The 27933-nt window shown below is 36.4% G+C and overlaps 1 protein-coding gene across 1 annotated transcript in view; it reads left to right on the top strand.

Moving 5' to 3' along the window:
* The window catches only part of RXFP2 (relaxin family peptide receptor 2), a 1960183-nt gene that overhangs the window by 1853226 nt on the left and 79024 nt on the right, over positions 1–27933 (top strand). The window contains exons 15-16 of the mRNA XM_044073236.1: positions 23594–23823; positions 24073–24483. Of these exons, the coding sequence (XP_043929171.1) occupies positions 23594–23823; positions 24073–24483 (641 nt within the window). The remainder of the gene's footprint in view (positions 1–23593; positions 23824–24072; positions 24484–27933) is intronic.

Genomic DNA, 27933 nt, shown 5'->3' with positions numbered 1-27933 from the left:
TACCAATCACAATTCCACCACTTCCAACTTCCAACTACTATTACACTCTTCATTCAACAGAAAGAATCATCCTGCACATGTTCTATCTCAGCATCTCTACTCAACATTTCCCCTACCTAGCTTCATAAACACAAAGTCTTAGCACACACTCCCTTACCACCTAGGCTAAAGCTAAAATACTTATCTCACAACCACTACTAGTACCACTCCAAACCGCTCCCTTTCCCAAACACATTTCTAACTGATGGGGATATCCACCCCAATCCAGGTCCTGCTTCTCCTACAACTTCCTCAACCATCCCAGTATCCACCAGTCTCAGCAGTCTTCCCCCCAATCCAAAATATCTTAGCATATACTCAATTAACATACAGAGCCTCCTGAATAAAACCACAGAATTATATTCTTGGATTACCCCCATTCCTTACACATCCTAACCCTATCTGAAACATGGTTAAAGCCCCACATCTCAAACTCTGAAATCCTTCCCCCCATTATAATATCTACCGGCAAAACAGAATGGTTAGGAAAGGTGATAGAGTCACCATTATGTACTCCAAACACCTCAGTCTATCTCCCCTGCCCATAACCTATCCATATTCCACCCCACTGAACTACTTATACTTAACTGTCACCTTAACCCACAAAAGAAATTTGCCTTAGCTGCTATCTATATCTCACCAGGTAATAGCATTCCCATCCACAAATCCATACTGTCATGTCTATCACTCAATATCAGCTGTGAAACCATTCAGTTAAGAGATGTTAACATTGACTGGCTAAAACTATCTACAACCAGTCCATCTCTCAACACCAACCTACACGGCTTTCACCAGCTACTTACTACACCAACTAGATTAATTAAAACAATAGTAGCAGCCCCACTCTTGACTGGATCCTAACAACTGACGCTAACCTGTATCAAAGCCCTACTATCCCACCAGACTCCCTTAGCAATCACCTTCCTATCCGAGTTCTTAGGCACTCTGTTCAGATACCTAAATACCATTTCTATAAAGATTGTCACAATCTCTCTGCTTTTAACACTGAGATCTTTAACCACGTGCTAAACTCTATAGACTGGTCAATTCTGAAACACATCTGAACAATACTGTCATTCATTTCAGTCTCATTTTTTTCTCCATCCTTGATTCCCCAGCACCTTTCAGGAAAGTAAGGATAAAAACAACCCACACTCCCTGGCTCTCAAAAGATACACTCACTCTTATGAAAAAAAGAGACAGCACCTGGAAACAATGGAATAAAACTAAATTACCTTCTCTTCTCCAAACCTATAAACAACTATGTTATTTGGCTAAAAAAACACATCAGTGCAGATAAGAAAAAAATTTACTCCAATGCCCAACTCACCCATAAGTCTAGCTCAAAAGAATTCTGGCACTCTATTAATAAGATCTTGCACCCAGACAACCCTTCTACCCCCACCCCCTACCCCGACAAACCCCCCTTTGAGACTGTCACACTTCTAAATTCATACCTCATTTAATCTATTCACAAACTCATCCACGATGGTCAGAACAATAAGCACACACCCCCCCCCCTCCACAGTTCACCAATACTCCCTCTTTGACACTCATCCCAACATCTTACATCAAATCTCTCCTGCTTAAGCTGAAGCCATGCTCTCCCCTTCTGACAGCATTCCCCCCTTTCTTAAACTAGCTGCTCACTCAGTAGCCTACCCTGTCTCTATCCAGATTAATAGATCTATTCAAGAATCCACCATCCCACATATATGGAAATCATTCTTTATCGCTCCATTACACAAGGGAGGCAACAGCAATGAACCACCCAACTGCTGACCTATTGCTATCCTCTCTCCGCTATCTAAACTCCTTGAAAGATCCATTCACAGACAGCTTATTAAGTGCCTTCTAGATAATAACCTCCTAACCTCTATGCAACATGGCTTCAGACCCCATCATAGTACATCTACTGCCCTACTGTCCTTTACTCAAGCTGTTTCAGAATCCTTGGACAAAAATGTACTGGTTTCTTGCCTCTTTCTTGACCTTTCTAAAGCATTCAATACTATATGACACGCCAAACTTTTTGATAAACTATCACAACTCAACTTATCTCCCTCTACTATTAAACGGTTCACTAGCTATCTCACTAATAGACAACAATCAGTAAGATAGCAGGCTACCTGCTCCCCTCTCTTAACAATCCAAACTGGAGTGCCTCAAGGCTCAATTCTTGGCCCTCTACTCCTTAATATTTTCACAAACCAACTGCATACTTCCTGTACAGTATCCTCCCTGACATAATATGTGTATGACTCTACCCTTATTACCTGTTCTGACAGTTTCTGTAACCTTCTTTCTACTACTCAGTATACCTTCCTATCGGTAGAAAAATGGCTAACCGGCAACCAACAAAATTTTAAATCCCAAAAAAACAAAGCTACTACTATTTTTTTTCCAAAAGCCCTCTCTAACCTCAAAACAACCTTCACCATTTCTTCACTCGACAATACAATCTTACAACCTAACTTCTTGGTGTTATTATTAATGACCAATTAACATTTGATACCCATATTCAGCACTGTGTCAAAAAGACCGATCAAAAACTTGGCCTACTCTACAGACAGAAAAAATAGCTAGCCCCTGACTAGGCAGAAACTAGCTCAGGCCTTCCTCCTTCCATGCTTACTTTATGCCTCCCGCACCCTATCTTTTCACATCTACAATCTACCCTTTTCGCTAAACTCTATCAATCATACTATAGTGTTGCAAGATTTGCTAGTAACCAACCCTACAAACCTCATCAGTGCCATGCACTAAAACAATGTCAGTGGCTTGACTTCCTCCAGTACCTGCTTCACTCCCAACTGCAAATGACTCATGCTCTAGACTTAAAACCTCTTTCCTGTCCTGCTCTATCCTCACTAGTATCATATTGTACCCCTCCCCAGAACTCTCTGCAGCTCTGACCAGCTCCTTCTGGACACCTATAAACCAAACAAAAACATTGGTAAACCTTACAAATACAGTATTTCCCATGCATGGAACAAACTCTCCCATAACATCTGAATCATTTCTAACTTAAATCTCTTTAATTCTGAACTTAAAACGTTTCTCCTAAATGCCAACACCTGTCACTGCAATTATTCCACATAAATCCCACCTTACCACCTATTGCAAGTCTCCTGTCTCATTTGCATGTATTTCTCTTTTTGTTGATTAAAAAAAAATCTAACTTTTGTACTGCATGTTATGCATGTTATTGCAATGTTTATGTAAATTTCATTCTCAAGCATTTTGTAAATTTCTAATGTTCTCATGTAGAGCACATTATTGTAATGTTTGCATATAACTTCATTTTTTTGTAACTTTGTATTAACTGTCTGGAGCTTTTCTCCTCAGGTCTCCACTGAAAAGTGTCTAGTTGGACTAACCCGGTTAACAAATGATATATATATATATATATATATATATATATATAGAGAGAGAGAGAGAGAAAGAGAGAGAGAGGCACACACCCTCATGTCTACACACACACACACACACACACACACACACACACACACACACACACACACACACACACACACACACACACACACAAACACACACACATATGCATACATATTTATGTGTATATAGTGAAGTGACTAGTTGGACTAACCCGGTTAACAAAAGACACATATATATATATATATATATATATATATATATATATATATATATAGAGAGAGAGAGAGAGAGAAAGAGAGAGACAGGCACACACCCTCATGTCTATACACACACACACACACACACACACACACACACACACACACATGCGTACATATTTATGAGTATATATAGTATATATATATATATATATATATAGAGAGAGAGAGAGAGATGTAGATATATTTATTTATTTAAATAAAGAACCTTCCCAGCATGTACAGAAACAATATTAAAACTTATAAAAGGAATTTCACTCCAATCCCCACCTGTGGTACAGCCTTGGGCTTCAACCCATTTACCTTTTCCCCATGATGGTGGCCCACCTGCTAAATGACAGTAAATACTGCATGTCCAACATACAAAAAATAAATATTTTATATTGCACTTAAGCAAAAGTTATTTATCAATCTCTTTCCCTTGAATATGTCAAAATTGGTGTGTGTTTCAATTGGTGGAAGTAAAACATATCTTATTTGAATATGAACAAATGTCTACCAATGGGGTAGGGTATCTACACTGGCTAATCCTCTCCTATCCTCTTACAGTACTTGTGTTATATAACAGTATCAATTAACCACATTCAAGATAAGCCCAACAGCAATTCAGCCTGTTCAAGCAAGATATTTTTTTTCCCATGTTTAAACAGATCTATGTGTTACTATTTTAATTGAACAAATTATCGTACTTGAGATACTAAGGATCCCCTAACATTATAATATTTTAAAAACGCATTTGCCATATGGCTTTTTCAGATCAGTCTCAGAAAGAAATTTAGCAGTCTAAGTTCTTAGATATTCACCCTTTTTATCAGCCCTTTTTGTAGATTTCTAGACCAATTCATTTCATTTTCAATAAAACAGACTGTGATTTGCATTTCTTAGTATTAAAACACTTTTGATAGAAATGCAAATATTGAGGTCAGATGGTTTGCAAGAGTTTAGTCTGATGACCCAGTGGAGCTCCATCTTCTCTAAGATGGCGTTCCTGATGCCTTCAAGAGGCCCCATCTCTAGTTTATCCAGTACATGAAACCTGAATATTCCATGTCCATGTTTTTCCATGTAGTGCCTTGTCAGTGGATTGTGGAAAGTGCCAGCACTTTAAGTCTTATGTCTGATAAATGCTGGGCTATTCTGACCTTTAGTTTGTTCATAGTTTTCTGACATAGAAGCTTCTGCAAGCCACATTGGGCCCTGCATATGACAATCTGAGTGTTACAATCACACCTGTTATGACTCCAGTAAGTCTTGTTGATGCTGGGGCAATAGAAACGGTCAGTGGTACTCAGATATTCACAAAAGGTACACTAGGGTGGTCCATGTTTGACGGTCCCCCTGTTTTCCTCCATGGTTTTGCCTACACTTTTGACTCAACCTATCATATTCTTTGCTGTTTTAAACACAAAAGAGGGCCCAGGTTCAAGTATTTTTTCCAGCTGTTTATTTTTGGAAAGCATGATCCAGTTGTCTATAATTACTTTATGCATCTCTTTGTAGTCAGTGGTGAAAGTTAAACCCATGTTCCCTTTTCTCTTTTCATCATTTTTGGCAGTATATCTGTGTTGAAATTCCCTAATAGTCCTACCTGGGGGGTGGGGGCTCATTTAGGCTTGATTCATTTTCTTACAGCAGAGTTCTAACTGGCTCCCAAGATGTTGTAAAGCATTTTCTCAGCAGCTCCTGACAAGAAAGCCCCTTTGAAGTTCATTAGATTGATAGAAAAAAATCTTTTGATTCTTTTGAAACTCTCACAGTCCTCATTCCCTGGGATTTCACAACATTCTTTTTTGTAATTTGAGGATGCATACCACCTGCTGTTATGTAGTGACATGTTTACTCGAGTGGGTTTTTGAAAGAGATTGTTAGAATAGAGTACCCTTCCCCAGATCTTTAGTTATACTTATCGTGAATATGGTTAACTGATACTGATATATCACAAAGCACTGTAAGAGATAGGGGAGGATTAGGCAGTGATGATAGCATATCACATTGATAGAGTTTTGGTCCCATGCAAATGAGATATGTTTTATCTGCTCCAATTAAAACACACCTCTATTTTGCATATTCAGATTAGGTGTATTTTACCTTCACCAATTAAAACATCTGGCTATTCTGACCCCTTCCCTCACAAAACCCTTATAACCAGGGCAGGGCTCATTGTAAAACCATTAAGAATTGACTGCAACAATGCTCCTCCATCTGTGAAGACTAAATAAAACAGTTTTTCTAAAAACTGCACCAGTTGCCTTATTCCTCTAGAAAGGAGGGGTAGATAAGCCACCTACGGATCAGCTGTGGATCAGATTTGCTTGTATCCCAATCAAAGCCGTGTTCGGTATTAGGTCAGGAGATGTCTTGTATGCCAGACACAGGTCATCTCTTAACAGCCTGTAAAATGCCAAGTATAGTGACAGGGCTTTGTGCTGGTCCATGTAGGACATGTTGTTCAGGCTTTGTATCATTTTAGTAAGATATCTCAGTGTAGACATGCCAGATGTTGCATGTGTCTGGACAGATGCATGCCAAAGGAGGCATTATACTGAATAAGTAGCCTAATTAACTAACTATTAATGAGGGATGAGTAAATGAGGGCAATGACATCCCTAGATCTACACACAATAACTTTATTTATAAGCTGTACAACATAGAATGACATTCTTACCACAGTGGGCATATGTTTATTTTGAAATGTATTTGTAGAATTTAATGTGCAGAATTATATGTGTAGAATTATTTCTCTAGAGTTCAGCAATAACAATTGTGCCTGTAGAATTATGTTTAAAATTCTATATCTAGAACTCCATTTGTAGAATTCCATCTATGGAATGCATAGTGTATAACTCTCTCTTCAGAAATCAGTATATAAAGTTCAATCTGTAGACTTCTGTGCTTAGAACTGTACCTGCAGAATTGTATCTATAGAGTTCAGTGTTTATAAATCTGGCAGTACTATTGAGTTGTATAAAACTGTGTTTAGAATTCAGTCTGTTCCAAGTACAAATTTGATTATTTTTCTATTGGATGATGCTTGAACTTTCAGGCTTCAACTGAGCAAGCTTCAAATCACCAATAATCACAGTTTTTCCACAGGAAATCACTCTCAGCAAGTTGTGCTTCAAGTGATTTCCTTTTTGGGTGAATTTTTCCCTTGTCAAATAAGTGCAACCTCGAAGGGGGCGTGGCCAAGATGCCAGTCTGATAGTAGCAGAATTCCGTAGATCTGCTTAAATTTTAATATCGTGACAGCAAATATACTTTGATTTTTTAGAAACATCTAACTAAAAGTATACTAAAAGACAGATTAACATAGACTCTTTATTATTTTCTAAAAATTAATACATAGTCAAGAGAATTTTTTTAATTATTCCTGTCAAGACGTTTTCTACTGGAGATCTCAACATGAGCAACTCGAAGAACCCACACCAGGAGAATGCAGTGAAGAAAGAACTACATCTTATAATAACAAACATCCAAGAACTGTCACTAAAAATGGACAAATTTGAACACAAAATGGATATTATCAAACAAGAATGCAGTAAACAACTGGAACTTCTAAATGGATAGTAAAAAAAAAAAAAACAATCTGAACAGATTCTTGCCTTAGAGGAAACAGTAACTGACCTGGATACTAGAGTGACAGAAAATGAACGTCACAAGGAATTTCTTCTGAAACAAAACACCAGGCTGATTGAGAAAGTGGAAGACCTTGAAAGTAGATCAAGGAGGAAAATCAGTGGCGTACAGCAACAGCGGTCCCTCTCCACAAAGGTGGCACCTCAACGGATCCTGGAAACTATCGCCCCATAAGCCTGACTAGCTTGGTCTGCAAAGCTATGGAAAGGATCATCATGGACCTCATAAATAAAGATATTGGGGACCTACAGACACTGGATCCTACCCAGTTCGGCTTTGTTAAGGGCAGATCCTGCCTCTTAAACCTGGCTGATTTCTTTGAAACAGTCACCAAGGCCATTGACGAGGGGAAGGTGGTCCACACAGCCTACCTGGACCTCGCAAAAGCCTTCGATACAATACCCCACTCGGGCATTATAGATAAGCTCACCAGCTTAAATATAAACCCTATGTCACTAGATGGGTTGCAAACTGGCTCAAGGACAGAACCCACATGGTTAGAATTGCTGGAGCCATGTCAGACTCCAAACCAGTTACAAGTGGCATCCCACAAGGCTCAGTCCTGGGACCTCTCTTGTTCGGTATATATTTCTCGGAGGTACAGGCCAACACAGAAGGACTGTGGCTGACCAAGTTCGCAGATGACTGCAAACTAGGCGCCATAATCGACTCTCCAGCTGACACAAGCATCCTACAAAAGGGCCTCATAGAAACAGACAACTGGTGCCAGAGCCATGGCCTCAAGCTAAATGCCAAAAAGTGTATAGTCATCCCCTTTGGCAAAAACAAAGTGCCCACAAATTACCACATAGTTGATAATCCATTAAGTACGGAAGAAGTAATTAGGGACCTGGGGACCCAAGTTGATAGCAATCTCTCATTTGAAAAAGCACGTGGCCAAAGTGGTTAGAAAAACATTTTATATAGCCCACCTAATCATGAAGGGATTCACATCTAGATCAGGGGAGATCATCGTGCCTCTTTATTCATCCCTCATCAGGCCCATAATTGAGTACAATGCCCCTTTTGGGATGTACCTTACCAGACACCTGCAGCAACTGGAAAGACCCCAAAAGTACCTCACCAAGAGGATCAAAGGGCTCAAACAGATGCCATATGCTGCCGGTTAAAGAAACTCCAGCTCTACTCAGTGGCATACCGCCTGCTCAGAGGCGATCTGTGCCTGACGTATAAAGCCATGTCCAACCTGGAATTAATGGACATGCTGCACCTCAGAAAATCCAAATCCCATTGAGCTACGCGCTCGAGAGACTTGAACCTCAGCACTGAAATAAATAGGACATGCTGGAGGGACAGATCCATAACCCAGAGGCTCCCTTCACTCTGGAATAAAATCCCAGTCCAGGTTAGGCAGAGTCCCTCACTGACTCTCTTCAAGAGGAATCTTGATGAGTGGATGGGAGATTGTAGGTTTACCCCAGGTATCACTTCTGTGTCACTGTTAGACAGAGGCACAGTATACTAACCTTGAAAAAGGGCATAGCAAAATGCATTTAAAATGGGTGGCGAAAGTCAAACACACTCTGGCTAGGCTTATAAATGCCCTAGGGCAGATAGCCTAGTATGAACCTATGAACCTATGAACATATAACATAAGAATATACGGAATTCCTGAGAAAGAAGAGGGTGCTGACATGATTCAGTCCCTTAATATGTGGTTTTCATCAGCACTAAACATGCCTGAATTCCTCTCTTTGGAATTGAGAGGGCTTATCGGTCCCTGGCAAATCCAGCTTGGTCTCTGAACAAAAGATCAACAAAAACCTAAGACAGAATAGCCTGTTTAATTGGGAGAATGATGTATTAGAATATTTGGGTGTCAGTAAAAAGAGTACTTGGAAAGAGTCTGTTAAACTAAACTACAATAATTTAATAACCACCATTAATGAACTATTCAAAAGATGGAATAAAATGTTCTTCACAATGGAGGATAGGCTGTCTTTAATTAAAATGATAATTTTACTTAAAGTTTTGTTTTATATACGGTCATTGATACTACCCCCTCCAAAAAACGTATTTAAAAAATTAGATTCCATGCTACTTATCCAAATCAGTTATAACTAATGTAATATTACACTGGATCTCACTTACTTATATATCTGGCTGGAAGATAATACATGAGATTCATATAACTGATGTCAGAATTATAGAAAATCAATTTAAGGAATAATACGGAATAAGTAGAGTTCATTGGCTTTTACGTGAATTTTGTTTATTTAATAAGAAGTTTGATCATTTTTCTTATGGCATTAATCAAATATTTAATAACTTTAAAAATATAATTGATTGATTACAACATTAATAATTGATTGATTACAACATTAAACAATTCCTATTTCTTATATTCCCTATAGCATACTCCCCTGATTGCCTAGATTCTTTCAACATCAATGCGATGCAAAAATTAAAGGAAAATAACTTGATATTCTGGCATCAGTTTATTGAAAATAAGAGTATTAAACCACTAAACTCTCTTCTATGTAGTTTTGATAATAGTCAAGATGGTTGTTTATACACTCATTATGGCAGTTTATACAAAACAAAATGAGAATATCAATAAACCTAGAGACTGAATCTATACCTAGTTTGATCCAGTTTTTTATTAGGTGACTTGAAAAGACAGATGATCAAAAATTAAGTATCTCACCTATTTGTAAGATACTAAGAGAAAACACTCTAAAGTTTGACTCAGATTTTTGGAATTACTATATGAAGATTAATGGAGAACAAATATCTGATGAATCCAAGAAACTGCTATTGAACTCTATGTGTGGTAATAATATTAACTTTTGAAAATAGACTACAGTTAATAAAAATTATTTTACTAGCCAAGATCCTATATATAGCCTTGACAATACAACTGTTACCAGAAAGGAATATACTTAAAGTAATAAACTTCTGCATAATAAAATTGTTATGGTTTCCCAAAAGAAACAGAATATCTTTAATATATCATATCAGACCATGGAAATAGGGAGGATTAAACTTTCCTGATATAGAAACATATATAAAAGCATCAATATTTAAAGCAATCTCAGATTGGATAAGTCCAAATTACTCTGCAAATTGGAAAGAATTACTAACTGTAATATCAATAAATGAATTTAATTTACAAAAAAAATGCAAATAACAGATAAAAACAATTTGCAATGGCACATATGTATTAGTATGCAATATAACATAACTAAACCCACTAAAACTCACATGATTAATTATTACATTGACTCATTTAGGAAAATGATTAATGCAAATATAGATTTAAAAATCTGGTTTGATCTTTTAACACCATTTATAGTCACAAAGAACTTTCCACATAAAATATATAGAGAAATGATTAATTCCTGGGAACAGAAAGGCTTTGTTTGTTGGCTCCAATGTACCAAAGAACTAAAAGTTTTAGATATGCAAGTAACAAAAACAACATACAAAATTCCACAGCAGGACTGGCTAACTTTACAGAGTACTTTGTCATATTCATAAGATTTAAGTAGAATAATTAACAATTCTTCATTTAAAGAAATACCTAAATTTACAAAATACATATATGAAATCATATATAATGACTTTGACATGGGAAACAGTATTTCAAAATTTTACAAAATATTGATAAACTATAAAACAACACCCAAAACCTCATGTTAGAAATATATAACAAAAGGAAACTCAATACAGTTAACTGAAGATATTAAAAACAAATATCCTATTATCAATAAAATATACATCCTTTACACAATACTGGAAAGTTTTTAATTGGAAATGCTTGCACAGAGCATTCTTAACCCCAGACAGAATCAGTAAAATTAGTTCTTCCATAAAAGGAATATGTTGGAGATGTGAGCAAGTACACAATGCAGACTGGAACCACATTTTCTTTGATTGTGTTAAAATTAAGCTATTTTGGAATGGTATTAATAACTTTCTATAAACTTTATTTAATGAATCATTTTATTTAACTAAAGTTCTTGTATTATTAAATGTGAACAAAGGTCCTCATTTGGATAGGTCAAGTATGGTCTAGTATAGACTATACTTGCAATTTCAAGGAAGTGTATAACAAGAAGACGGAATACAAACACAATACCAACCATGAAAGACTTCTACGCCTACTGAAGATGACAGCATTATTTGAAATTAAAATTAAAGAACTAAGAATTTATCCAAAGCCATTTATCAACAACCATTGGGGAAAAGTCTTATAATTGATTGACACTATACAATAATTGATCAGACACTCTGATAATGGATTGGACATACTTAAAAAGTAACTGTATACATTAAAATCTGTTATAGTGTCAGGCTAATGTAAATATTGTACATAGTTATTTAAGATGTTATGTATAAATACTATGGAATACATTCAAATGTATTTGAAAAATAAAAAAATTGAGAAATCTATGTATGGTACCTCTTCTTCATTATATTGAAAATTGTAAACATGGGAATCTATGAACAGGAGTTTCTGTCCACATAAAATAAATCTTATACTCAAAAACAGTGAAAGTAAATGTTGGAAATTTTAGAGGCCAACTGGGTTCACATGTTCATTGAATGTAGAAATGTTAAATACTGGAAAGACTTCAGATATTTTGTAAAGGCTTTATGATCTGATAACTGTCATATTTCTAACTCACTAATCCTAGCCAATGTTTCTGTACGTAATGTAATACCTAAATCTCAGATTCAGTTACTCTGGTCAATTCTTGCAGTTGCTAGAAAAGTTATTACTTTGAACTGGAAAAGTAAACAAGATTTGTTGCTCAAAGAATTTATTAATTTAGCAAAAGTTGTTCGTAAAAAAGAACTGCAAACCATTTGTTATAGAACTCATAACATTTCTCATAAAAAATAGCATGGCAAAAATTGGAAAACCTTTTGAACAAATACTGATAACTTTTCATGGATAAAATGATTGTTTATCATGGATGAATGTAAATATTGTAAATAGTTTTGTTATTGTTTTATTGTATTTGTTGTATGTAAGTGCAACCTCAGAGGTAGCATATATTAGTTTGGGGATCCAATGGGGCTTGCTCAACTGCAAAAACATTTTTAAAATTGTTTTCCATTGAGTTGTTTTCGGCAAATGCAGTTTGAGGATTCTGATCCAAAGGCATTTGCTTTTGCCACTTATAGTGGAAGTGCAAAATTCAGTGATAAGAACTTCATATGTAGAATTCTCTCTGTAGCATTATATTTATTAAATTCTGTCTTTCTCTGTTCAGAAATTTATCTGCAGAATGCTGAGTTTTGATTCAGTCTACATAATTCAGTACTGACAGATTTGCCTCTATAATTCACTTTGTAGTATTCTGGATTTGCAGTCCTATCTGTAGAATTCTGCATTTACATTTTTATAAGAATTTGTATTTAGAATTCTATCTGCAGACATTTATCTCTGGAACATTATTTGCAAAACATGGAATTTACAATTCTTACTGTGGAAGTTTTTCATTAGAATTCTATGTTTAGAATTATATTCATAGGGTTCTGTCTTCTGAATTCAAACTACAACTTTATCTGAAGACGTCTGTGTTTAGCATTCTATGTGTGGAATTTTATCTCTGGAATTATGTGTTTGATACTCTACCTATAGAATTCTTAGTATATAATTCTATTTTAAATTTTTAAATGAAAAATTCTGTATTTAGAATTCCATGTAAATAATTCTTTGCTTTCAGTTATATCTGTATAATTCTATTTTTAGAATTATTTCTGTAGAACTATGTCTTTAAAATCTGTTTTAGAATTCTATCACTGGAATTAAATCTGCTGCACTGTAGCTATAGAATTCATTGTCATGAATATTATTCTATACAATTCTTTCTTGTATTTCTATCTGTAAACTAATGTGTTTAGAATTCTGCCTGAAGAATTTTGTGTATTTAATTTTGCCAGTAAAATTCTATCTGTAGTACTTTATGTCAAATGTTTACTTTGTATACAATTTTGTGTTTCGAGTTTGGTCTGAAGAACTCTGTATGTGTAGAATTCAGTGGTAAGAATTTCATTCATAGAATTCCATGTGTAGAAACCTAGAAACCAGTGTATCGAACATCATCTGCAGAATTCTGCATTATAATTCTTTGTAGAGGATTGTATTCTTTATTTAGTCATCTGTCTTTAGAATTATGTATGTATGGTCCAGTGGTAAATATTTAATTAATAGATTTCTGACTGTAGGGACCAGTGTGCAGACCATTATCTGCAGAATTCTGAGTTAGAATTCCATCTCCAGCATTCTGTACTTAGATTTTTTGGAATTCTGTGTTTAGAATTCTATCTGTAGATATCTTGTTGAAGTCATTGTTTAAAACTGCATGAAATTCTGTCTTCAGAACTCTATCCATAGAATTCTATCTATAGAATTCAGGTCTACATTATATGAACAAAAGTTCATATAACAGAATGCTGTAAACACCAGAAATGCTGAACTTTGAACCCTTTATTGTGGGGGCCCCCACACCCCCCACTAATTATATATACCAACTCTCAGATCACACTACAGTGAGGAAAGGGCAAATTTCCCGATCTTCACTGTACCACGATCTCACAAAGAACATATCAATGAACGGCATGTTTGCGTATACAGCTGTTCGATAATTTGGACTTTCGTTCTTCTAATAGGAACCCTAGAATTATGTATGTAGAAATATGAAGAATTATGTGCTTCTGATAAAATATCATCATTAACAACACCATTTTTCTACATGAGGTCAGGTGTTGTGTCAGCTGTCACCACCTCTCTCAGTTCAGTGCCACTCTCTTTCCATACCTGACTATTTAGGGTTTTCTCTCACACAACCCATTCATCCCATAGCTGGATGTACTTATTTCCTCTCATCTTTTTCATGTCTCTCCCATATCTTCTTCAGCAAATAATCTTCTGCTTTTCTGGATATTGTGACTAAATCACCATAATAATTGTCCTTGGCTTTCTGTGCAACTGGGGCTACTTTCACTTCTGCTCTGATATCTTCACTTCATCTATCCCAGAATCCACATCCTGCCACCTGTTTCAGATACTTCATCTCCATTACCTCAAGCTTCTAGAACTTCAATGCAAGCACTGCCCATGTTTATGTGCCATATAGAAGTTCTGGTCACACCACTGTTATGTAAACCTTACTTGTCATCATCAGTGACCTTCTTCTATCATGCTTTACCACTAGCAGTCTCTGCCTGGTGACTGCAGCACCTCTTATTCTGAATTTAACCTCCTCATTCAGATGTCACTTCTCTTTAGACTTCCCCCATTTGCTGCCATATTACCAGTTTTGTTTTTCATTTTTATCTGATGTGCCTTTAGTATTGCATTCCTGTCTCCTAGCATATGTTGACGTTTCTCCTTAGAGTCTGCTTATAGTGCCTCTATCACCTGTATACAGAAGCTTTGCTTTTTCTGTCCCCCCTGGGATCTGTTAGCTAATGTAGTTCATCAACAGTATGAACAACAGTGAGTTCAAAGCTGATACACACTCACTCCCATTGTAAGCCTCACTATGAGTTTGAACACCATTCTTACATGTGTCATTGGGTTTTTGCACATAGCCTGTACTAATTCTACCAATGTTTCTAGGATTTCAACTTTTGCAGGATTTGCTTCTAATAAAATATGCAAAACTCTACCTGTGGGTCCACTCTGTTTAGAACAGGTAGAATAATATGTTTCGAATTCTATATAAAATATTATGTACTTACAATACTGACTATAAAATTCTTCCTTTAAAATGCATTCTTTTGAATTTCCTCAGGAATTTTTTGTGCTTAAAATTGCATTGAGCTCAGAGTTGGTATATATAATTAGTGGGGAGTGGGGGGGGAAGCAGCCCCCCCCGCACAAGAGCGTATTATATAAACAGCATTTCCAATGTAAGTGCCGTTCGATTAAATTATGTTTTGATTATGTAATATGGACCCCAAAAATCTATATCTGAAATTCACTTGGTAGAATTCTGTGTTTATAATTATAGCCAAATGTTCTTTCCTTATTTATTTGTATTTGTTTTCTGGGTTAGAGCACTGATCTCCATGGACTTTTTACAGACTCAGTCCCAGGGCTTCTTCTGTAAAAAATTCCTTGTTTATTCTTGACCTCATAGCATAAATGGATAAAGACCTGACTAAAATCTACATGACTCATGTTCATCTAGTAGTAAAGGTGCAGGAAAGGTCTTCACATGAACATGAGCTACACCAACAACATTAATCACACCTAATGGTCAGTGGGCAGACACTCATGAAAGGGGTTCAGCAGGTTTGAGCTACTGTACTGGTGATAGTGCCACTGAGTTGAAGAAGGCAGCATGTATGCAAACATGTATACTTGTCGTCAAACAGGAAGCCACTATAGTGTCCTCAAGCCACCTAGTGATGATGGATTAAGGTTTGTTGGGGGGATAATTATGGAAATGGCATCTGGTCCATTCTCTAATACTCAGCTATCACCTTCCAGGGGAACAAATTTGCCAATAATGCTCCACGGAGGGGAATAAATATGATGGAGGTCTCTCATGCAGTCCTTGGATGTCTGGATCTCTACTCTGGAAGAAATGACTAATACAGTGGATCAGAAATGGGGGAGCTACCAGGCAAGCCCTATAAGGGATAAAAAAAATTGTTGTTTTCACAATATATATATATATATATATATATATATATATATATATATATATGGGTCTAGGACTATTCACTGAAAGCACATTTCACTGCAACACATTTGACTGTGCACAATTCACTGAAAGCTCAAGTCACTGAAAACACAATTCACTGAAACACATTTCACTGAAAGTTATATATGGCCTTTACCCCTCTGTAGTGCGACCCTGGAGTTAGTATATATAGTATGGGGGTGTGTGGGGGGCACCCTATTTTAAATATTTTGAACTATATACATGGATACTTGCAATTCCAATAAATTAATCTTTTCTAAACTTAATATATATCCAAACTATGTGGGGGCTAGGCCCATCACACCCCCCAATGTGAGGGCAGTGCCCGCCATACCCCCCTTACTTTATATATATATATACTAACTCCAGGGTCGCACAACAGTGGGGAAAAGGCCATATAAAACTTTCAGTGAAATGTGTTTCAGTGAATTGAGTTTTCAGTGATTTGTGCACAGTCATTTGACTTTCAGTGAAATGTGCTTTCAGTGAATAGTCCTAGACCCAGATATATATATATATACATATATATATACATATATATATATATATATATATATATATATGGGTCTACTTTGTTTAGTTGAATCTCATTTCACTGAATTTCATTTCACCCTGGCCACTTCACTAAAAACTCAGATTACTGAAAACTAATTTCACTGAATCTCATTTCACTGAACTGCAGTTAGTATATATGGTACTGTGTAGAGTACTGTAAGGCAAGTAAAAGGTATATATATATATATATATATATATATATATATATATATATATATATATATGTGTATATATATATATATATATATATATATATATATATATATATATACTAAGCTAGGCATCAACCCCTATATCACTAGAACCCACCATGTGAAAGTAGCTGACTCCAAGTCAGACTGTCGACCAGTCACGTGTGGAGTCCCACAGGGTTCGGTCCTGGGTCCTCTCCTGTTTGGTATCTACTTCTCTAAAGTTCAGGCCAACACAAAGGGACTCTGGCTGACAAAGTTCACAGACGATTGCAAGTTGGGAGCCATAATTAACTCCCCAAGTGATGTTGACATCCTACAGAAAGGCCTCACTGAGACCAATGACTGGTGTCAGAACCATGGCCTTAAGCTCAGTGCCAAAAAATGTGTCGTCATCCCCTTTGGGAAAAACCCACTTCCCATGAATTACCACATCTATGGTAGTCCACTGAACACAGAAGGCATCATAAGAGATCTGGGAACAGAGGTTGACAGCAACCTCTCTTTTGACCACCACATTGCCACTGTGATCAGAAAGTCCTTCTATGTGGCACATCTCATTATTAAGGGTTTTGCATCCAAGAAGAAAGAGGTCATTGTCTCCCTCTACTCTTCCCTCATTAGGCCAATTATCGAGTAGAATGCCCCATTTGGTATGTACCACACTAGACACCTACAACAACTGGAGAGGCCACAAAAATACCTCACAAAGAGGATCTTAGGCCTTAAACACTTGCCGTATATGGATAGACTCAAAAAACTCCAACTATTCTCTGTCTCATATAGCCTACTTAGAGGCGATCGCTGGTTGACTTAGAAAGCCATGTCTGACCCAGCTCTGTTAGAAGTACTACATCTAAAGAAATCCCAATCCCTCTGCACTACATGCTGCAGAGACCTCAACCTGATTACCACAAGCAACAGAACAAGCTGAAAGGATAGGTTTATAACCCAGAGACTGCCCATGCTATGGAATAGGCTTCCCATACATGTCAAGCAAAGCACCTCACTGGTCCTCTTCAAGAGAAATCTTGATGAGTGGATGGGAAATAGAAAATTCACCCTGGGGATCACTCCAGTGGCTCTACTTGACAGAGGCACTGGGAACTAAGGTTGGGGTGGCACGATGCCAGGGTAATCCTATGGGATAGGCTTGTAATGGCTCCAGGGCCATTAGCCTAGTACACACCTATGAACCTATTATCAGTTATAATTCTATGTGTAAATTATGCACTTAGAATTAGTACCAGAGAATTTTAGAATTTCATGTGTAGAGCTCTGTCTGTATAATTCTGTGTTGAGAATTTTAACTATAGAATTTTCTCTGCAAAATCTATTTGGATTTCTATTTGCATAATTTGATCTGTAGAATTCCATCTTTAGAATTGTCTGATTTGAATCATATAGGATTGTGTATTTAGAATTCTGTGTATATGTCTTGAATGTAGAATACAGTGCTTTGGTTGATAGGCCATGGTTGGTTGAATTCAGTGCTTTGGTAGATAGGCCACGGTTGGTCCATTTGGAGACCAGGATGACTGTGCTTACCTATACATTACAAACCATGAGGAACTGGAGGCTGTTTAAGTAGAACCATGCACATGCTCTGTGTTGAAAGAAATTGTGGAAGTCACAGGCATGGCATGAAAATGTCAGAGCATAATGAAAGAAACGTCCCCAGGGCATGTCAACACCACTTTTGATACTTGACTGTCAACACCAGGGGAATAAACTGGGCTGAAAGGATTTCATCCCATGGGGTAATGAATGGATCTGTGGAATGGCTGAGAAGGAGGCTTAATGATTACGTGTGGTAATAGTACCACTCTACTCGGCCCTTATTAGAGCCATCACTGAGCACAATGCCCCCTTTGGCATGTACCTAACCAACACTTGCAACAGTTGGAATAACCTCAATGGGTCCTCACCAGGAGAATCCAGGGTATAACTACCCTGTCCTGCACATATTGCTTTAAGGTGCCATCTCTGTACTTAGTCTCCTACAGGTTATAGAGAGGTGATCTACATCTAATATATAAGGCATCCTCATATCCATGGCTCTATTGCACATCTGCAAGATAAATATCACCAGAAACAGAAGTTCCAAGGACATTAACATTGCCTGCACCATAAATGCTTGAGGGACTGATATGTATCTCAAAGGATCCCTGTGCTATGGAATAAGCTCTCCATCCACGTGAAGCAGAGTTCATCCTATCTGCATTCAAAAAAAGCATGGTCTGGTCACCATGTCTCTTATGGACAGAGGTTAACAGTAAACTAACATGCCCCCCCATTAGCTACTTTATTAACATACTCCCTCATATACGTGTCCAAGGAACTCTAGGACAAAACTGGGTTGGGTTGCATGGCTAGGCTTATAATGACCCTGGTGTTTGTAAGCCTACTATAAACCTGTGAACCTATGAATCTATAAATTCAGTATTAGCATTTTATTTGAAAAATAAATGTATTATTTTTTCACAATAGATGTAGAAATGCAAAGGGTAAATGGACAAGGGATAGCGAACATTTCAATCAATAACTCCAATATAATAAAATGTTTTAACACTATTAATATGTAGTCCATGCCAGTTAAAATAACCAACTCAGAAAGAATAGAATAGTGTAACCCTGGAGTTATTAGGTTATGTCACACTAAAATAATTAAGTATGAAAAACAGCAAATAAAATAAAGGTAACTAACAACTCATCAGCGATTCACAAATGGTCAATTAGATATTTAGTTTATGAGGTGTAACCTGGAAATCTATTTGCTCAGTTGGGATGGCTCTCAGTATGTCTGATTTGTAAATGATTCAATTTGATTTTCTCTGTGATAATGATTGTGTATGTCTCATATAATACACATTCTATGGTTTTGACACTTTGCCGTCAAGAAATAATAATGTTTTTTCAGGGTTGTTCCATAATTTCTTATCACTTAGACATGAGTAAATATTCTAATTTTAAAATGAATGTGCTATACACGCTGTAAGTTAGGTAATTACTGCTTTAGAACAGAAATGAAAAGTTGCAAGGAAGGATATGACCAAAAAATACCCTTCCAAGAGCAGCATTTGTGATACACCAGTTACAATGCACAAGTGTGTCCAATTTAAATGACAATATTTGGCAAAATAGTTGTGCAAAAGCACTTAGGAATAAAGCAACAAAGGAATCACCAAATAGAGTTTTTGGTTTTGTCAGTTGAAAGAGAAATCCATTTGTATCAGAATTTGCTAGAAGAAAATCTAGTTTTGTTTCCTATTTCTCACATAAGGATTGGCATTGATGTGTCTAATTTTGGTTAGTAGCCCTAAAACCAAAATTAACCAAATGTTTATTAGAAACTTAAGCCACATGTAGCATCCCAAATGGTGACTTAATATTGTCCCTTCTGAAGTACTGAAAAATTATTTTAAGAAAGTTTAAAAAGGAAACAAATTAGATATGCTGAATCATAGAAATATTACGAATGAGAAATTACCATTGTAGTTTTAAAATGATAAAGCTAATATATCAGTGGAGATAATGATTTAGTCCGAACATTTAAGACTGGCGTTATGGAAGTTTTAATGGCACTCGATGAAGATTTTATTAATACTATCTATAGAATGCATTATTGAGGTAGAGTTGAGAGGTATTGTGTTAAACAGTTCTTAGTTTTTTCAATATTCGAGGATGACAAACTGAAAGTGTTACAGAGATTGGGATGCCTGCCACTGTTAATCTGTTTCCATTGTGCCGTATAGTTAGAAGTTAGAAAATACAGAATGGTTCAGTATTATGCTGCTAGGAACTGCTGGCACAGATGAAGTAGACAGAGAATTCTTAGTGAAGCATGCATCTTGCTAACATGCTTTTGAACAGCTATGATGTCTTTCTTTATAATTTGTTTAAAATAGTAATGATTTGCTAAAGCTGACCTGTGGATAGTATTGAGGAAGTTGTATAAACTGGAAGTACAATCATTTGCAGAGCGACCACTAATATAGCACGTATCTTATTAGAGATTCTAAGCGTAAGACTGTTTCATTACCTTTTGCTCCTTTACCTGGTTATTCCCAAAGGATTTTAGCTGGGATTAAGATGAGGCATTGTAGGAGGTCTTTACTAAGGATTTACAGTAGAAAAAATAGAAACATGCATTTTTTTTTTCTTTTCTGGGGAGAATGAGATCATGGAGCCCCTCATAAGTGCAAGGCTTTACCTATCACACCATCAATATCTAATGTAATAAACTCTGAGGTTGTTTCATTTTTTGGAGAATATATGTTGCACTTTTTTGTAATCTCACAGTAAAGTAAATGTTTACAAGCATAGAATTTTCGTTTTTTTGACAAGTATGTTTATGAATTTAGCAAATGGAAGAGTACATATCCTTCTGCTAATCACAATTCTCTCATAAAATTGCATTTACAGTTATTTTAATATATTATTTTCTATGGCTGAGTATATTCTTGCAGAAAATTTAAAGAAAAATAAATATTTTATTCATTTTCTGCTTCCCACTTTACCATCTTCTCAGTCGTGGGAATAATTGACCCCACCTGTCCAAGGAAGAAATAAGCATAACTCATGCAAGCAATCCTCCAGTGTGTATCAGAGAAGCACTCACTTACTTACATACCCTTCCCACACACACACACACACACACACACACACACACATGCACACACACCTATAGGTAAATTGAAGAATCACTACTTTACACTACAGCATATTTTGGAGATGTTGAAGGCAACTAGCAATGCAATGAAAACCTACATAGAGAATAGAAAGAGATTCAGGCTTAGCGCAACATACATCCCACCCAAGAACCAGTATTGTGAGGAAATATTAACTAATACCTGAAATCTATTATTTTAATGGACTAAGCTTTCAAAGCATTACAAAAATATTTCTTACATTTCTGACTGTTGGATTTCCCAGATCTGTGGCAAAGACAGATAAAGTCCTGAATATGACTCACACACACACACACACACACACACACACACACACACACACGCATGCATGCATGCACAAACACACACACACACACACACACACGCATGCATGCACAAACACACACACACACACACACACACACACACACACACACACACACACACACACACATGCATTAATGCATGCACAAATGCAAACACGCATGCACACACACACACACACACACACACACACACACACACACACACACACACACACACACACACACACACACACATATACACACACATATACACACAAACATACACCTATAGGTAAATTGAAGAATCACTACTTTACACTTCAGCATATTCTGAAGATGTCAAAGGCAACTAGAAATGCAATGAAAACCTATATGGAGAATAGAAAGACATTCAGACAGTGCAAAATGCATCCCACCCAAGAACCAGTATTGTGAGGAAATATTAACTAATACCTTAAATGCTTTAAATCTCCTATTTTAATGGAATGAGTTTTCAAAGCATTACAAAAATATTTCTTACATTTCTGACTGTTGGATAGCCCAGCCCTTTGGCAAAGACAGATGAAATCCTGAATATGACTCAGATGACCAAAGTTTAAGTAGCAGCTTTGGAGATGAAAAAGACAGGCAAGAGATGAGGGATATGGATGGCTTATGCCAATTTGCCTGTCCTGTGGGGTACAGTGTAGGTGGTCTTGGTCAGCTAATCTATTCCACTTGCTTGAAACCCATGGTCATAGCATTGGGCTTGGTAAAACAAAACCAATGATAGAGGCCCTTATGGTTGTGTCGGTGTGTGTGTGTGTGTGTGTGTGTGTGTGTGTGTGTGTGTGTGTGTGTGTGTGCATGTGTGAATACCTACATAGGTGGAATAATATAGGATGCTTCCACAGTGCTGCTGGTGTCCACATCATCCAGCAGGGGTAAGGTTAGGGACATAACACAAAAGTAAATGCTCATGGCTGCTTGTCTGATGGCTGCACCAGGGATTTTCTCACTCTGTTGGTGAGGAATGAATGGACAGTAGTGGCGGCTTGGTGGGCAGCAGGCAAGGAGAGGGGACAGAAAAATGAATAAAAAATATCAGTCTAACTGAAAATAATCAGGCAATTAGCTCAGAAGACTGGGGCTCTGAGCTATTAATGAGCTTCTTCCTATGGTCAAGGGTTTGATTCATGCAGCCTCCACTTGCCTGTTGTGTGACTGAGCAGGTCACTTAACCAGACAGTGCTCTAGGATAATTGGAAAACTGGACAAGGCTCCACAATGGCCTCTTTGATCACATGACTATTACATATGAATCTAACAGTAAACAGATTCATTCTCCTGCAGAGGAGATTCTTATTTCAGACCATGGTAGTAAATCTGAATTAGGGGAATAATTCTGTTTATCTTAGTTGTTCTAAGCACTATTGTTTATTATGTACACTGTTGGAATGCAGCCTTCTAATAAAAGAGGAAACCTTACCCAAAAACTTAGAAGTAGTTTCTGCCACATGTTAAGCAACTAGCTTCAACCACGCTGAGCACCTTTGAAATAAGTTGGCCAAATTCTAAATGCATTAAGTGTCTATTCAATAAAATGTGCTATAGGAATCATATTTGACCATACACTGCAATCTTTTGCCAGTTTATTTACTGGAGAAGTTAGATGTAGTTTTTTACATGAAAGATACATTCAGATTATTGTTAAGTTAGCTAACTAACACTGTACCCCACAGGACAGGCACACTTTTTTTATTTTTAACAGTAGTCTAGAATAATAAATCATAAATACTTTTAGGATTGTTTTGTTAAAGATGCGTTTTAATAACTTTGTATAACATACTGTTCTTCTGTTTTATATTTTAGCTACTTCAAGAAGTTTCGGTATTGCTCCTTTGCTCCTCATGTACGGAAGTGCAAACCAAACACAGACGGAATTTCATCGCTTCAAGACCTCCTGGCAAATACAGTGCTAAGAGTATTTGTCTGGGTTATTGCCTTTGTCACCTGCTTTGGAAATCTTTTTGTAATTTTTATGAGATCATTTATCAAAGCTGAAAACAAGCTGCATGCCCTGTGTATCAAAGTGCTTTGTTGTAAGTATAACCTTACTTTTGCAGATTTTTTAATATGGTTTTCAGTTTTAAGTGAGTAACTACTTTTGAAGTATTGCAATTAAACAGTCATCTGCACTAAAATTACACATTTAAAGAAAGTAGCTGCTAATTGTACTAAACTGCTATACTTTTATTTTAGAAAGTAATATTAACATTGCCTGTGGTAAGTTTTATTTAAAAAAATAGATTCTACATGTGTGTGAAAATCATCTCCTTTTTCCTAACCAGGTGCCGACTGTCTCATGGGAGTATATTTATTCTTCATCGGCGTGTTTGACCTGAAGTATAGAGGACAGTATAACAGTCATGCTTGGAACTGGATGACAAGCTCAAAGTGTCACATAGTAGGATTTATGGCTATGCTGTCTACTGAAGTTTCTGTACTTTTACTGACGTACTTGACTTTAGAAAAGTATTTGGTAATTGTCTTCCCTTTTAACAATATACGCCCTGGAAAGCGTCAGACTTTGATAATACTTGCATCAATATGGGTCATTGGATTTATAATAGCCCTTATTCCACTATGGAATGAGGAATTTTTTGGAAATTATTATGGAAGGAATGGAGTTTGTTTTCCACTTTATTCTGATTTAAAAGAAGAAGAAGGGGCTAGAAGATACTCGAATGGAATATTCCTTGGTAAGTTTTCTTCACTGTTTACTTTTTTCAGGGTATGTTTTATTTATTTATTTATTTATGAATGCACTGAACAGTGTCTCTTCAATAAGCTGGCCCTTTACAACCCACTTGCTATCTCTAAAGTCAGTGCCCCTCAAATTAAACATAACTGTATCGGTTTCTAAAAGGATAAGTTGGCTGTCACAGAACATGATACAATTGATACAATGTCTCAGGATGCCCATAACCATGTGACAGAGAAATTGGTAAAGTGCATTTCCATGCTGTCAGACCTTCTAGGTGAACTGAAATTGTGTGGTACAAGAGGAGTTAATAGAGGGCGAGCTTGGGTGCTTTTGAGGCTACAAGCAAAAACTAGGCTTTGTAGGAGTATATCCGCGGGACAGTGCTCCTGAGTGGTAGGAGTATATCCGCGGGACAGTGCTCCTGAGTGGTAGGAGTATATCCATGGGACAATGCTCCTTAGTTGTAGGAATATATTCATGGGACAATGCTCCTTAGTGGTAGGAGTATATTTGTGGGACAATGCTCCCTAGTGGTAGGAGTATATTCATGGGACAATGTTTCTCAGTCCACAAACTATTTGCTCTTTGCACAGCTGAGTTACTGGGTAGAGTTTTATAGGCAAGTTTACATGGAATATGTAGTTTCGACTTGCCTGCATCTTCACAAGACTCTGCTAAATGCCAATAATCCTCTGGCTAATAAAATAACTTCAGTTTAAGCCTTTCTGTGTGTTTCCAAACTTGAACAGACCAAGCTACCCCCTGCTGCCAGTAAGTGAGTAATCCTAAGACTTCTTAATGTGAAAACACACAAAGGTTAGCCAAAAGTGAAAAGCTAACAGAAACCAATTCAAAAACATCTAAGACAACACTCCTACAGTCATTTTCAATCAATTAACCCAACACTCAAAAACATTTGTACTTTACAATCTCAAAATGCAAATAAATGCAATAAATGATTATACAAAACAACAATTTAACACAGTTATGTGATATGAGACTAATGGAAATACAACCATTTGAACCACAAAACTGCCTCTGCTATACTAAATCTCAAGACTTCAGACTCCTGGCCACTTAGATATTCTTAAAAAAGTAAATATTTACTGTAAAAGCTACTCCACAGTGTAAAAAATGCATCTAAATAAAGGCCTTTGATTATGCTCAGTAGGGCTGTTCCCCATTAACAAATGAAACTAACCAACTAACAAATTAAAACCTTTCAAGGAATGCAGACATAATTTTGAAAGACACCTCTTAAAATCAGTCAAGTAAGTCTAACATATGGCCAAACACCATTCTCATTTGGTGCAAATGCTGTTGGTTAGGCATCAACAAATGTGCTTCCTACATCACCCTGAGTAGTCTGGCTTTTTTTCATGCAAATTATATTTTCATCATAAGAGTTTTCCCTCGGATGAGAAAACTAATCAGGTTCACTATTGTACCCCCTCCCCTGTCCTGTGATGGTAGTACAGCAGTGTTCAATGCATTCCACCCAAGTAACTGAATAAAGTCAGTGCATTGCATGTGTATCATTAGAATATTAAAACCATGTAAAATTTTAGCATATCAGACTATATGGCATATTCAGGTCATTACAGTCCATATATTAATAGGTTGTACACCAGCAACTGATACTTAAAGGCATTAGTGACTAAGCATTAAGCAAAAGGGAGAAATAATAGGAAATTAATAAGGAGAATGTAAACTCCCCAGCACCTTCCTCTAACATGATCTCACAAATTGAAAGTAACATCTGAATCTGAACTTTTGCCATATTCTTTAACTCGATCAGCCATGCTACCTTACACAACCAAGCAATTGTCTAACCTGCTCAACTGCATAAATGCCTTACTGCAAGCATGTGCAGGGTGAGAGCGCATAGGTCTCTCCCACAATATGTCTCATTAGTATTTGTTTTAAGTGCCACAGAGACAGACCACTCTACTGCTCATCTCTTTGTGGTACAGCACTGTGACAGGGCTGTTTCTGAATTAGAAATGGTTACCACCAGATGTAAAGAAGGGGTTACAGCTGATGGTAACCTTTCTGAATTTCAGCCCTAATTTCCAGTTGGAATACTATCTGTTTCTGTTTTAAATGTGGACTATTTGTTTTTTTAAGATTAATCTGTTACTTAATTTATTTTAGTTTCCAAGCTCCTTCTTTAACCTGCCACTCAGTATATAAATCAAATTAATAAGATGTTATTTTCTTTCGTATATACAATTCAACCAAAGTGAGTAACATAGATTTCAGAGATATTAGGACCTATAGTCTGGTTTCTTTTTTAAGACAATTTTTATTCATTGGATTCCTCCTGAAAAACATTTTGGAAAAATATACATTTAATATATGTTTATTATCTGCAATAATAAGTTTAAGATACAACAGAACCACACTATCTCAAACAGTATTAGAACTGTTTATATCATATCTAACTATATCCTGTAAATACTGAATCAAAGTATAGCAATGCAGTCCTTAAATCATTTAAATTTATACAGCAACATTTCATTAAAATATTGAACTTTTCTGTTTCCCTAATACCAATACAACTCCTTTTGTCTCTACGATTAATGCATTAAAATAGAAATAATGAATAAAGAGGGCCTCATTTGTAGGTCAATAAACCTATGAATTCAGACATGCTTCTAACTAAACTTGTTTTAGTAAGGAAATGGGCTATATGTCCAGCATGTGAGAATCATCTTAATTCAAAAATATCAGTGAATTCCATTACCTGTTAAAAGGAAATTACCTAAATTTCTATAAGCTTTAATTTTATTCACAAGTAGTGAAAAATCTGAATGTGTCACTTATTAACACTTCACAGAACTCCTTTTAAATGAAAAACAATTATTCCTGCTTGTTGTTGCACCCACACAGGCAGTACTTTATTTTCCCAGGTCTAAGAACAAAATCACAAATTCAACATATTGAAGTCTCCTTACAATACTACCTCTTCAATATTTGGAAAATGTATTCTTGGAATGTTGTACAGTTTTCATTCCTAACATAATACAAAATCTCAGACATTCTTTAAACTGATGATGCAACTTGTCAGAGGTGTTGTACTTAAAAAAAAAAAAAAAAAAGACAGAGCATATTTTTCTTCAACTGTGAGTCCAATAAAATTTTTTTCAGGATTCCCAGAGTGTTATTCAAGTCCTCTGATCAGATAAATTTACCCCATCAAAATGGTTAGCTTTATTTAATTACATTCCCCATTGTGTAAATATTTTAATTTGGTGTCTACTTTTTGCTGTAAGAAAAATCATCTCTGAAGTATGAAAAACTGAGAATCACCATGTTTAGAGGATTTATCAAATTATTAGCAAAATTTATGATAAAATCTCGAGCATAAAAATGGCAAATAGGAATGATAAAATAAATTACAAGTTTGGCCAAATGCAGCAGCAACATTATAATACTCTAATAT

Source organism: Protopterus annectens, chromosome 5.part1 (assembly GCF_019279795.1).
Source record: "Protopterus annectens isolate FY-2018-M chromosome 5.part1, PAN1.0, whole genome shotgun sequence".
Classification (NCBI taxonomy): Eukaryota; Metazoa; Chordata; order Ceratodontiformes; family Protopteridae; genus Protopterus; species Protopterus annectens.
This window is presented reverse-complemented; position numbering and strand designations above follow the sequence as displayed.